Source organism: Jaculus jaculus, chromosome 6, assembly GCF_020740685.1.
Source record: "Jaculus jaculus isolate mJacJac1 chromosome 6, mJacJac1.mat.Y.cur, whole genome shotgun sequence".
Lineage (NCBI taxonomy): Eukaryota > Metazoa > Chordata > Mammalia > Rodentia > Dipodidae > Jaculus > Jaculus jaculus.
Window position 1 is genome coordinate 11225001 of NC_059107.1, and position 13775 is coordinate 11238775.

At 41.0% G+C, this 13775-nt stretch overlaps 1 protein-coding gene across 1 annotated transcript; it reads right to left on the reverse strand.

Annotated features, from left to right (window-relative positions):
* Positions 1–8739: 8739 nt before the first annotated feature.
* Positions 8740–9675, reverse strand: LOC101598376 (olfactory receptor 10-like). The gene has a single exon (XM_004657457.1). The coding sequence runs from the start codon at positions 9673–9675 to the stop codon at positions 8740–8742; it is 936 nt and encodes a 311-aa protein (XP_004657514.1).
* Positions 9676–13775: the final 4100 nt, after the last annotated feature.

Consider the following 13775-nt stretch of genomic DNA (forward strand, 5'->3'; position numbering starts at 1 on the left):
AAAAATTGAAGCCGGGCGTGGTGGCGCACGTCTTTAATCCCAGCACTCGGGAGGCAGAGGTAGGAGGATCACCGTGAGTTCGTGGCCACCCTGAGACTACATAGTGAATTCCAGGTCAGCCTGGGCTAGAGTGAGACCCTGCCTCAAAAAAAAAAAAAAAAGAGCTACCCCAGATGCCTGACTTCAGGGACTGTTCCTATGTTGGAGAGCCTCAACTTGGCCCTGACAAAGCCCTAGGGTAAGGGAAGGCCCAGAGAAGTAGTTATAGAAAACAAGAGGGCCAGGCACTGCAAAGTCAAAGGCTGTAGGTGGTAGAAGGATTGGCTGAGGATGGGAAATGCATAAGGACAGATAACACTGCCCTTGGAGGCTAGATAAATGTCTCACCAACTGAGAATAACCCTGGAATGTGACGGCTGTGAGCCTGAGGTCTAGAGCTATCTGTTATTCAGTGGTATAGAGCCTGAGAACTGTGCACTTTGGGGTTGAGCATGATACTCACAGCAGCACGCATCCAATACTCAGGAGGTCTTGACAGTACGAAGACCAAGTCTTCCTGTCTCAGTGTGGCTGCTTCCCATACTTTCAACACACTTGGGAGAAACAACCCAATTAAGACATCATCTAGCTCAGGGGGTGGGGGTGTGATCCTGCGAGTCTCTGGAGAGGAGAAAATCTGCCCAGCCCAGAGTACACAGCTAGCTACATGTGGCCAGCCCTGGTCCCTGTTATGCAAAGAAGAAAATCTTCTAGTGTGAAGAAAGCTCTGGTGAACATCAAACATTGTCCAATACAGATTCATCAGTAGCATAAACCTAAGGAAGGACAAGAATCCAAAAGTTCAAACCATCCTTGCAAGGCAAGCAGCTGTCAATCCACAATTTTCAAAAACAAGGAACAAGGGCTGGAGAGATGGCTTAGCAGTTAAGCGCTTGCCTGTGAAGCCTAAGGACCCTGGTTCGAGGCTCAATTCCCCAGGACCCACATTAGCCAGATGCACAAGGGGGCGCACATGTCTGGAGTTCATTTGCAGTGGCTGGAGACCCTGAGGTGCCCATTCTCTCTGTCTCTGTCTCTGTCTCTGTCTCTGTCTCTGTCTCTGTCTCTCTCTCTCTCTCTCTCTCTCTCTCGCTGTCACTCTCAAATAAATAAAGAAAAATAAAAAACAAAAAATTAAAAAACAAAGAACAGAACTTAGAAACTCATCTTTATCTTCCCCTACCCATTTTAAACTATAGGCTTAGCAGTGTTTTTTCATTGTTATAATTTAAATATACTTTTTTGATAATTTTATGCTTGCATATATTTTCATAACTCCCCATTGCCTTCATTTGATTCTCATCCCCATTCCACAGAACCTGTTTTTCTTCCCAACAAGTCCCTCTTCTACTTATATATCTCCTTTTATTTTTGTGTGGGGGTGTGGCCCACTGAGTTTAATGCGGGTTGCCTATATGGGCATGAGTGGGGATTATTACCAGGTCAAATGGTTCCATCCACTGGTTACATCACTGAAGAAAATGTCTTCCCCTACAAGTCCCCAAAGAGAGATGGAGGCCTCCCACACTCCTACATCATCCATGATAGAATTCTTTTAAGCTTCTCTGATTGGATTTTATTTTATCAACGTTTAAAATATTTTATTTATTTATATTGGCAAGAGAAGAGAAAGAGACAGAACATGGGTTGGGCATGCCAGGGCCTCTTGCCACTGCAAATGAACACCAAAAGCATGGTACCACTTACACATTCCACTCTATGTGGGTACTGGGGAATCCAACTCAGGTCAGCACACTTTGCAAACAAGCACCTTTACCTGGTGAACCATTTCCCCAGCCCCACGTTATTAACTTTTATTTGACAACTTTCATATGGAGGTTGTCAATAAAACCTTGCTCATAATCCCACCACCCTCCTTTGCCCACTCCTTCCACTGAACCTCCTCTTCTTTCATACTAATCCCTCATCTATTTGATGTCACTGATTTTATTTCTTTATTTGCAAGCAGAGAGTGATAAGAAGAGAGGGAGAGAATGTAGGTACACCAGGAACTCTTGACTATGTAAATGAATTCCAGATGCATGTGCCACTTTGTACATCTGGCTTTACATGGGTGGTGGGGAATGGAACCCAAGCTGGCAAACTTTTCAAGCAAGAAACTTTAACCACTGAGCAACCTCCCCAGCTTCATTGATGTCAGCTTTGGCCCTCATATTATACATGTATTTTGCAGAAAGTGACAGCCATTGTGAGGTCATAAATGCAGCTGCCTCTTTGTATATGGAAGACAGTACTTCAAAGGACTCTTCCCTTTCTTTTGGATTTTACATTCTTTCCCCTATTGCCCCAGCCAGCAGGGAGTTGAACAAGGACCCGAGGGGAAGTTAACCTGAGTGAGAAAAGGCAAACAGACACAAGAAGGAGACCGTGCTAGGTGTTTGTCAAGGCCTCGAGAGTTTATTCTTACATGTAGGTTTATATAAGGTTATAGGGGGAAGTGGACGTAATCAGGCCAAAGATCACAGAGTTACTGGCTAAGCTGCAATGCCTTTGTTTCTTCATCAGCTACCGGCAGCATGGGGAGTAATCAGCCAAGCATACAATCCCTTTGTTTCTGGTGGTTGAATGTTAGGTGAGGAAGTAGAAACTTAACTTGCTACATGGCAGTCTTTGTTTCTGGTAGTTGAAAATTAAATGAGGAGGTAGAAACTTAACTTGCTATATGGAAGTTTCTGTTAAAATGGCCAAGATTTGGTTCATAGCTCCCAACACCCTATCTCTTTGGCAATGGCCCCCTAATCCTTAGAGATTGTAATAGAGAGTTATTAATCAGTGCTAAATGCTCAACTGTCACTTATCAATGCCTTTATGGGTTTGAGCTAAGTATTGCATGAGTAACAACAATTACTATGAGGTCATGAAGGATATAGCCATTTTATGGCTCAGTGGCAGTTTTCCACAGCTCTCCTATTCATCCTCTGGCTCTTACAGTCTTTCATCCCCTCTTCTGCATGTTCCCTGGGCCTTGGAGGGAATGATATGGATGTTTTATTTAGATATGATCACTCCAGATTCACTTATTCTCAGTGCTTTGATGAGTTTTGAATCTCTTCAGTAGTCACCATCATCTGCAAAGAGAAGCTTTTCAAACCAAAGGTAAGAACAACACTAATCTATGGACACAGACATACATATTTATAGGATAATTTGTGGGGCACATAACACATCCAGTTAGCCAAACAACAGTAATAGCTGTCTTCTTAATGTCATGGGTTTTTGATTAGGTTGTCAGTGCCAGGCATGAATCTCTCCCAAGGAGCAGACCTCAAATTCAGTCAGACATCAGTTAAAACCACCATTGTAGTCACGTCACTATTGTACCAGTAGACACATCCTGCCTGGCTGATTGGGTGTGTACCTCAATCTCCTGCTGAGTAAGACTCTTGATGACTTCTCTCCACCAGCCACCTGCACAGCAGCCTCCCACACCATGAGAGGTGGCCAGAAGAGAGGAAGCTTCCAGCTTTGTTATAGCTAGATTTATCAATGACCTGCAATGGAAACAAGTGGTGTCTTCACCAATAGGGTGTAACCATCCAATTTGGTGGACACAATATACTTCAAACCAAAATTAATAAGAGATAAAAGAATTGATTAAAGAAATAAGTCACCAAGAAGACATTGCAATTCTACAATGCAGAAAACTCAAATGCACCCAGCTTCATAAAACAAATTATAAACTGGGCGTGGTGGCTCACGCCTTTAATCCAGCACTCAGGAGGCAGAGGTAGGAGGATCATCTTGGGTTCAAGGCCACCCTGAGACTACATAGTGAATTCCAGGTCAGCCTGGACTAGAGGGATACCCTACCTTGGAAAAAAAAAATTCTACATTATATGACCTCATACATAAACCCCAACACAGTAATAGTGGGTGACTTCAACACCCTACACTCACCAATAGAAAGATCATCTCGAACCAGGTATAGTGGTGCATATCTTTAATCCCAGGATGCGGAAGGCTGAGATAGGAAGATCGCCATGAGTTTGAGGCCAGACTGGGCTAGAGTGAAACCCTGCCTCAATAAAAGAAAGAAACCAGCAGGGAGTGGTGGCACACACCTTTAATCCCAGCACTCAGGAGACAGAGGTAGGAGGATCACCGTGAGTTTGAGGCCACCCTGAAACTCAATAGTGAATTCCAGGTTAGCCTGAGCTAGAGTGAGACCCTACCTCGAAATCCCCTCCCCCAAAAAAGAAAGAAATGGAAAAGTAATTAGAGAAACACTGGAGTTAAATAATACCATCATCAAATGGACCTGACAGACATTTACAGTCATTCCATCCAAACACTACAGAACATACATTCTGATCAACAGCCTGTGGAACTAAAATAAATCACATATCAAGACACGAAGAAGACTTAGCAAGTTTAAAAAAAAATTAAGTAGGTCCTTATATTATATCTGACCATAAAGAAATAATGCTAGAAATAACCAGCAAGCAAAAACTACACAGCATACATGAACTCATGGAGATTAAACAACACACTGTTGAATCAAGGGGTCACTGGGGGCTGGAGAGATGGCTAAGTGGTTAAAGGTATTCAGTTGCAAAGCCTGATGGCTTGGTTTTGATTGCCCAGTACCTGCATAAAGTCAATTGCACAAACTGGGTCATGTGGCTGAAGTTTGCAGTGGTAGGAGACCCTGGTGTACCCATACATGCTTTCTATCTCTCCTTCCCTCCCTCTCATAAGTATATAAAAATGTATTCCTTTCTCTCTCTTTCTCTCCCTCTCTCTGTCATTAATATATAAAACCCTTTTCTAAATATAAATATATGAATAAATCAGAAAAGATCACTGTAGAAATCAAAAAAAGTTAATGTACATAATGACCAACATGTATCTGGAATACAATGTTCAAAGACGCCCCTTTCCATTCTCTGGTTCTTACATTCTTTCTGCCACCTCTGCCACAATGTTTCTTGAGCTTTGTTGCGTATGATAGGGATGTCTCACTAAGTGCTGATCTACTTTTCTGGGCCTTGATAACTTTGAATCTCCCTAATTGTCACCACCATCTGTAAAAAGAAGCTCCTCTGATCAAAAGTGAGCATGTTTTACCGCTATGTGATCATAAACATAAGTGTTTAAAGGACAATTTGACCAGTGAAGCATAGACATTTAGCCAAGCAAGTCTTCTTTCTTCCCCTGTAGAGCCTATGACCTTCCATGGTAGATTCTCAATACCCAGCATGTGTTCTCTTCTGTGCTATTGCGTGCACAACATGGGACCCCTCGACATGCTGTCCATTTGGGGCTGAAGAGATTGCTTAATGACTAAGCCATTCACTTGCAAAGCCAAAGAACTCAGGTTTGAGCCTCCAGGTCCCATGTAAGCCAGATGCACAAGGTGGCTCATGTGTCTGGAGTTTGTTTGCAGTGGCTAGAGACCCTAGAGCATCCATTCTCTCCCTCTCTCTCTCTCTCTCTCTCTCTGTCTCTCTTCTCTTGTAGTGGCTACAGACCCTGGTGCATCCATTCTTTCTCTCTTTCTTTTTTTCTATCTCAAATAAAAATAAATAAATAGGTTGTCAGGTTAAATGAAATAAGTCAGACTCAGAGATAAAAATATTACATTTTCTTTTGTATAAAGAACCTAGATTTTAAATTATGTACAGGTGTATGTGTGTGTAGTTCATGAAATAGAGTCATGAAAGTAAATGACGATCTCTTAGGGGAGTGGGAACAGATAGAGTGATGGAATACATGTGATAAGAAAGCATAAAGTTGTACTAACTGGGGAAGGAAAAGAAGGCAGCTGGAGGGGGATAAGACGTGAGGGAAGGCAGCAGGGAAGGGGAATAGATGAGAATAAAGTACAGGGACACCTATGCATGAAGATGCCATGATAAAACTCAACACTTTGTATGATAATCTAAAAGGATAATTAAAAAATTAAAGACATCCATTCAGGGGTATAACACAAACATTTATTTAGTATATTATCTCTGGTGAAAGAAATACTGAAAATACAACCATTGACCCCAAAGAAGTTCACAATCTCCGGAGACAGGTATAACCTAAAGCAATTTCAATTAGGGTGGTAAGTAATGACCTATCCTTTCATTCAAAGATAGTAAATCTCTTGTAGAAAACGTCAGCAAGTAATGAAAATAGTATTATTTTATTTAATCTTACTTTGTATAAAAGTAATGAGAATGAAATAAAATATTGTGTTCAAGTATGAAAGAGTCTTAGCACCCAAGTAGACAAGAAAACTGTTCTACTTATGGTGTTTACTCTTTGTCAAGCCCCCTTCCAAAACAACTCAGGCATAATCTATAAATATTGGCCCCAGTGTGGCGTGAAACTGAAGAAACATAGACAACTTTAGGGTTGCAAAGTACAATTTATTGAAGAAGTTTCTAACAAAAGTATGGGTACTGAGCAGCAGCAAGATCACGTGGAGCCCCACAATTTGTGTTCTAAAGGGAATTACAGTTTGGCTTGGGATAAACATGGTCACATCTAGTTGAAACACAGTTCATTCTACGAACACAGCCAGGTTAATGATCCCTGGATCCCCAGGTTGTTTGTAAAGTCTCTCATATGATTCTAAGAGTTTTATCTATTTATGACTGTTCTGAAAAACAACAACAACAACAACAAAAAAGCTGTGATTACTCTGTGGCAGTAATAGCTTTTAAGCTGAAGATTGATGCAGCTATGTCAAGCTGAGTGCACACAATCACTAGCTTAAGGATGTTGCATGTATGAAAGCAGTTAATCTTCAGCATAGTTGTGGGTGGCCATTACTATTGTCATTCCTGTTCTACAGACCATGACACTGGGACCTAAAGAATTCAAATAACGTTTCCATAGGTGCCCAGCTGCCCAGTGCCAACACAAAGTTATTAACCTGGGTACTAATAAGAAAAGCAGGTTTCCAGTGATAGTGTAGTGCTATTTACCCAAAAAATGTGTGTGTGTGTGTGTGTGTGTGTGTGTGTGTATGTATGTAAATTTACATGTGATTACTTGAACGATTCAAAGATAAAAATGTTTGAATGATTCACCCTGGTTTTATACCTAAATTTTAATAAGATTTACATGTAAGTACATAATGTATTTTGATCATAATACCCTCCCATGATTTTCCTTTTCCTCCTTCCCTATCACCCTCCCACTGAACTCCTACTTCATCCCAACAAATACCTTTTCTATTTTTGTGTCAATTTTTGCCCTTTTATACCATTGATGTCAACATGTTGACAGCCCCAACATTGTGCAGGTCTTGTATCACTAACAACAGCCAGGGATACGGCTCAGTAGGCAGAGTGCATGCCACCCAAGATGAAGACCTGAGTTTGGAGGCCCACCATCCATGTAAAAGCTGAGCACAGCGGCTCACACTTCTAACTCAAGCGCTGGGGTGGTAGAGACTGTGCGGTCGCTGGAATTTGCTGATTGGCTAGTATAGCTGAATCAGTGAACTCCAGATTTCATTAAGAGACTAATGTCTCCAAAAATAAGGTGGAGCTGGGCATAGTGGGGCACGTCTTTAATCCCAGCACTCAGGAGCCAGAGGTAGGAAGATTGATGTGAGTCTGAGGCCAGCCTGGAGCTGTATATTGAGATCTAGGTTGATCTTTAAAAAAATAAGGTGGAGAATGACTTGAGAAAGGTACCCAACATTGACCTCTAGCCTCCCCACACCTGTATACATGCATATACATGTACCCACCTACAAACATGCACACACACACTAATATTTACCACATAAACACACAAAAATAAAAAAAAGTTAAAAGTATTGAAAATAATCTTTGAGAAAAAGTGAAAAACCACTTTTCCATATGCTTCTTCTTAAAGATTTATAATCTTTATTATTCAAATGTATGTAATAAATCAAACTGGCATTTGAGACTGAGAAAAATGTTTAGAAAGTCACATGTACTCTGATAGGAAACCATCATTTAAATACATAGAAAAAGGACAGTGGTACAATTTTAAGAATCCTCATTTTATCCCTTGAACTTTCCAAATGTTCCTGCTGCTGAAACTGGTCTTTCTGTGGTTTCACTTCCACTACCATCTTTTATTCTTCTTTACTATGTGACTTCCTCACATGTCACTGTTTTGATGCTTTTTTTTTTCTCTATTCCTCTTTACTTTGCATGGATATCTCATCTCTATGAAGCAAAAGGCATGATATGATTTCTTGGTAGAGCTGGTAAGCATTTTCACTGAAAGACAACTAGAAAACTCCTGTCAGGGAACTGAAACAGACCAGGAAGGAGATGGGAGGGATGTGATCAGGTTTCAGTTCATTAGAATACCACCAATGAGCTCTCCTTCTTTGCTCAGTACCTTCATTGTGGCACCAGTAGGAATCAGAGACTTTGAAAAAGGTGGTGACACATTTATTAATGTATTGTTCCTTCTCAGATGTGCCTACAATCCAGGCATATGCTCCACATGCGGCCAGAATGAAACCTGTCATGAACATTCTTCCAGAATGTTTATATAAACCAGTTTGTGCTCTTCTGCACTGGCCCAGAGACACTGATCTAGAAGGAACCTCAGAAGATTACTACTTCTAACTTCCCAAAAACAAATCCACTAAAGCTCTGAGGCCTACTAAGTGCTATTTGTTAGTGATCAGTGGCTAAAAGAATGAGCTGTATTTCAGGATATAAGGACTATAGCAGAAAATTTTACTGCTTCCACATTCTACCTTGAATCTGTGTCTCTCCCAAATATTTTCCATAAAGCCCCCTTCACATCCTTGTTCCTCAGGGTATAAATCAGAGGATTGAGCATGGGGGTAATTATGGTGTAAAAGAGGGCAACAAATTTCCCCTCGTTGTCAGAATACCTGTGGGTAGGTTGAAGGTATGTGTAGATGGCTGAGCCATAAAACAGGGAAACCACCAGGATATGAGATCCGCAAGTCCCAAAAGCTTTCCTACGCCCAGCCATGGACTTGACCTTCATCACAGCTCTGGCTACATGTGCATAGGAGCCTAAAATGAGTGCTGCAGGAAAGACCAAGATGATGACTCTAGCCACAAACATCTTGGCCTCTGCTCTTTTTGTTTCCTCGCAAGCCAACTTCAAGAATATGGGCATCTCACAGAAGAAGTGATTCAGTTGATGGCCACAGAGAGGCATGGCCATCATGAGGCTTGTCTGAACCAAAGAGTTCACAAGGCCTCCCGCCCAAGCACAGGTAGCTAATGCCCAACAAAGATGGGGGTGCATAATGGTCGTGTAGTGGAGTGGACGGCACACAGCAGCATAGCGGTCAAAGGCCATCACCCCCAATAGTACACACTCTGTGGAGGCCAGGGCAAGGAAAATGAGGAGCTGGGCCACACATCTGCCATAGCTGATGGTCCTGTCAAGTCCACGAAGGTTGATCAGGAGCTGGGGCACAGTGCTGGTGGTGTAGCAGAGGTCCAGGAAGGAGAGGTGGCAGAGAAAGAAGTACATGGGTGTGCGCAGCCGAAGGTCCATTTGTGACAGAACGATGATGGTGGTGTTGCCAAAGAGTGTTAGGGAATAAAAAATAGAAATGAAAACAAAAAAGACAAGCTCCAGGCGAGGCCAATCTGAGAAGCCCACCAAAAAGAAGCCTTCTGCTGAACTGGTGTTGAAACCTCTCATAGCTTTTCAGCTGCACAAATAGCCAACACAGTCCAGTGCTCCTGGTGAGGAATATGTTTAAACATCATACCATAAGAACCACAGAGCCACAGGCTGTATCCTCCATTTTGTTACTCAATGTCATCCATACAAAAAAAAAATCATCATAATAAATCAGTAGTCCCAATTTTACTGATGAATTTTAGCTTAAAGCTAGATAAAAAATAACGTGGAATCTTGACTATGTTAGCATGGAAAGAAACCTAAAGCTTATATCCTCCAAGGGTTTTGTAGCATCTGGTCTTCCCATCCAGAATCTCAAGACATGAACTTTCTCAATGAAGCCCCCACGGACATCATCTCATTTACACTCTGCTTCTTTTCTTCCATTTTTCAAAACTTACTTCCATCTTTATGGGGATTTCTATCTTTTTAAAATACTTTTTGGGGGGAGATGAGAATGGGTTGCCTGGCTTCCTTACTGTTGCAAACAAACTCCAGAGGCATGCACCACTTTGTACATTTGGGAATCAAACACAGGCTGTGAAGCTTTGCAAGCAAGTGCCTTTAACCACTGAGCCATCTCCCCAAGTCTGTCTTTTACTCCTTGATTTATCATATCCATTATTTTCTTACTAATAGCCTTAATTCATCATCACTTTGTCTCATGCATCTCATTCTGGGGAAAATAGAATTCTATTTCGTCTCCATCATTAAAATAGGATCAATAAATTGTCTTGTCTTATTCAACTTTACAGTTTCAGTACCTGGAATGACCAACACATGAAGTGCTCCCTCCGTTCGCCCCTGGCTGTGCAGGAGCACACCTGCTCCGGCTCCTTGGCCAGTGCTTACCGAGGCTGGGTGTCTTGCAGCAGCTTCGGTTGTACTTGGGCAGTGTATGTGCAAGTGTCCCTATTTTCTTGGCATGTGATATTTTGATCTATAACTTTGTTTTTAAGGAGAAAATTCCACTACTGTCACCTTAAGGCCAAGTCTTCCAACCATCCAGCCAATTCCGCATCATTTTTACTTTCTTCTGTAGCTTTTAGGGCTGGGAGACATGTGCCCCGGACTTCAGAGTTCTGTAGAGAACGTGCTAATCTACAAACCACAATACCCATGCCTCTCATGAAACCAGTGATGGCAAGGACGCTGTGTTCAGCTCAGCTCACCTCCACCTTGCCTGCACTCCGTCTCCCCTGCACTGTGGTGTACACGACTCTGGGAGCAAGTCATATGATTATGACGCCTCTCCAACACCTCATGGAGCTTTGATGAGTTTTCTTCGTGTGTTTTGCTTCCTTATTGGAAATCATAAAACATAAATGTCCCTGGGCACCTTTCCATCTATCAAGAGTAGCTTCATATTTATCTACATGGGGCATCCATGCTTGGAATGAGGATGGTTCCACACATTCTGTCTCATATACCAATTGGGCTTTGACCCTGGTCATGCTTTCTCAGGGACTGGGCAGTGCAAAGCCCTCCCAAGGGAGCTGAGTCCATGTAGCTTGAAAAGCTTAACAGGGAGCACGTACACACAGACCTTATTCAATTGACTATACTCCAAATATTGGGGAAAATAATCATGATTTGTAACTATTAGCAAGCTCCATATTCCTCAAAAGAGGGAACACTCTAAAAATCTACACTTCTTTCTTACTGTCCAAATCTTTCACCCCAGTGAAAAATGAAACCATGCTAGGCTGATGCAATTGTTCCTAATGACTCAGACTGTCATCCAGGCAATCATCAAATGCTCACAAGTTGTTCTTTTTACAAACTCACACTGAAATAAATGTATGGTGCCTCATGGACTGAAACAGTCAGAAATAATAATGAGGACTAGATGAACTCTTGGCATAAGATTGATTTAATTTCTTGGCAAAAATAGGATGAAAGAACAATACAGATTATTGTGGCATCTTTAAGCATCCTTCATGACAGCCAGACCTTTTTGTGATTTTAGATTAGAAAAAAAATGCTTCATGACAAGTATAACTTATACCAGTGTTTAAAGATCTGTGACATTGTAAAAAATGTCTAATATGCCTTGTTTTGAAAAGGCCAAAACTCAGATAAATTGCTAAAATTTACAAGAGGAAAGATCATGGGTCAATAAGGAGTAAAGTTAAAAATACATTGTCTAAAATGGACTATCTGGAATTGAAAGGTGTTCTACCTTCATAGCTGCCTGTTCGTTTCCATTTTGCGTGTTGACTTATCAATACATTGTGAAAACATCCCTGAATTAATTTAATGGTTGGATGTAATGGTTTAAAACACTCTGCCCAAAACCTGATCCTCTATTTTTCTAATCTAAATTTGTCACTTAAAACATTTCATATCTACTCCTTATCACCTTGGCAAATGCAAAACATCTTGATATCGGCATATTTGATTTTCTGTAATACAAATGTCAGTGGCTGTCTGTACTAAACTCTTTATTCTTGTGCCTGAGTATGTGCATGGATCCATGTGTCTGTCTACTCATGTTTTTATAAATAATGAGACAATTGGTGAGGAACCATGTTTCATTGTTTTCCTAATGCCATGACATCCTTCATGTCAGTCCAATGATTTAATGTTGCTGTTATTAGAATGACACTCAAGCCAAAAAAAAATGTATTTTATATCTGAACAGAGAAGGAAACTCTTTGCTAACACCTTCATTGTTAGATTATACAATTTAAAATTTTGAATCTAATTTCACATCTTCTTCATATCTACATCAGTACCTTTCTCATTCTTGCTTGGGAGATTAACCCCTTATTTTACCATGCTGGGTATCAAAGCATTCTCCTACTCATCCTCCATCACCATCTGCTTTTTGTAGTCTCAGGCATTTTCTGATCTGGACACCATCCTTTTCACACTAGAAACCACTAAGTGTCCCACCCTATCCTAGAGGTTTTGGAGTGATCTTTGAGGTTTAATCACTCCCAAGTCACATTTTTTTTTTCTAGAGAAACATCAGTTATTCAAAGTTCAAGTCCAGACCGAGTAGTGCTTTCAAAGATTAAATTAATAAATTCATTATTTCAATTCTGACAAAAAACATTGTCTCATTCTAATGGATCCCCTCCCACTGTCTATTCTTCCAACAAATCTTCCTGATTTACTGCCTATTGACGATGCCTACATTCTTCATCCCTGATGTCTGCAATGTACTTGTTACAGCCTTGGCTTTTGGGTTTGAGTTTTAGTAAAAATAGGAAATGATTTTAAATCAACATTTCTGCTTCATATAAGGAAAAAAACTTATTGCTATAAATTTATGCAGTTGGAGATAAACACATACAAATGAGAAGTTTTTGACATACTATGAAAACCAATCAGTAGTAAAACATATTTTTGTAAACATCAGACATTTCAATGTCCTCAAACCAAGTAACCAACAGAGTACAATTCAGTGCTGAATGTACAATGTGATATTTGTTTTCTGATTTTTTTTTTAATATGTGCATCTGGAGTAGTTTATCTAGTCAGTACTCACCCAGTGCCCAGGAAATGAAACTACTGCATCACCACCCTCAATCTATCAGCTTCAACAGTAATATGAGACCTGTATTAGACTGTCAACATCTAAAGATGTTGTAGGTACATATGTCCCTCTGTGGTCCTAAGTGTTGGGGGAAATAAAGGTCTTAGACTGGAGCCCCTGTTCTAGAGAAGTCGTGATTTCATATAATTCTATCCCCAAGAGAAATATTGCTGATGCTCATACCTAAGGGGGATGGTGGCATCCTTAGTGTGCATCCCACACTCTCTCTAACTGAGACTTAGAAGGAGCTGGTAAGGCTTAGGGCATTGTATATGCCCTGGGGACATTGCCAAAGCCTCCATAGGAGCAGGAAAAAGAAAAAGAAAAAGAATTGTTTACCCAGCGTGTCCTTGGAGATTTCTGGGCAAAGAAGCAATTATAATCCACTGATAAATGTTTCATGATCTTCCTACCAGGCCCTCAGCTCTCTGTCTTCTCCATACACTGCCCAAGTGAAACTCACCTATTCAGCACTCTCACAACACCCTTCTTGCTCACTCCTGTGACTCTGCCACCTAAGAAGCCACATACTTCCCCTATTTTAACCCTAGTTCCATCAGTTTTTGACCATCCA

What these genes read in the sequence shown, in the direction of transcription:
- LOC101598376 (XM_004657457.1), bottom strand. Translation starts at nt 9,675, where the DNA reads ATGAGAGGTTTCAACACCAGTTCAGCAGAAGGCTTCTTTTTGGTGGGC.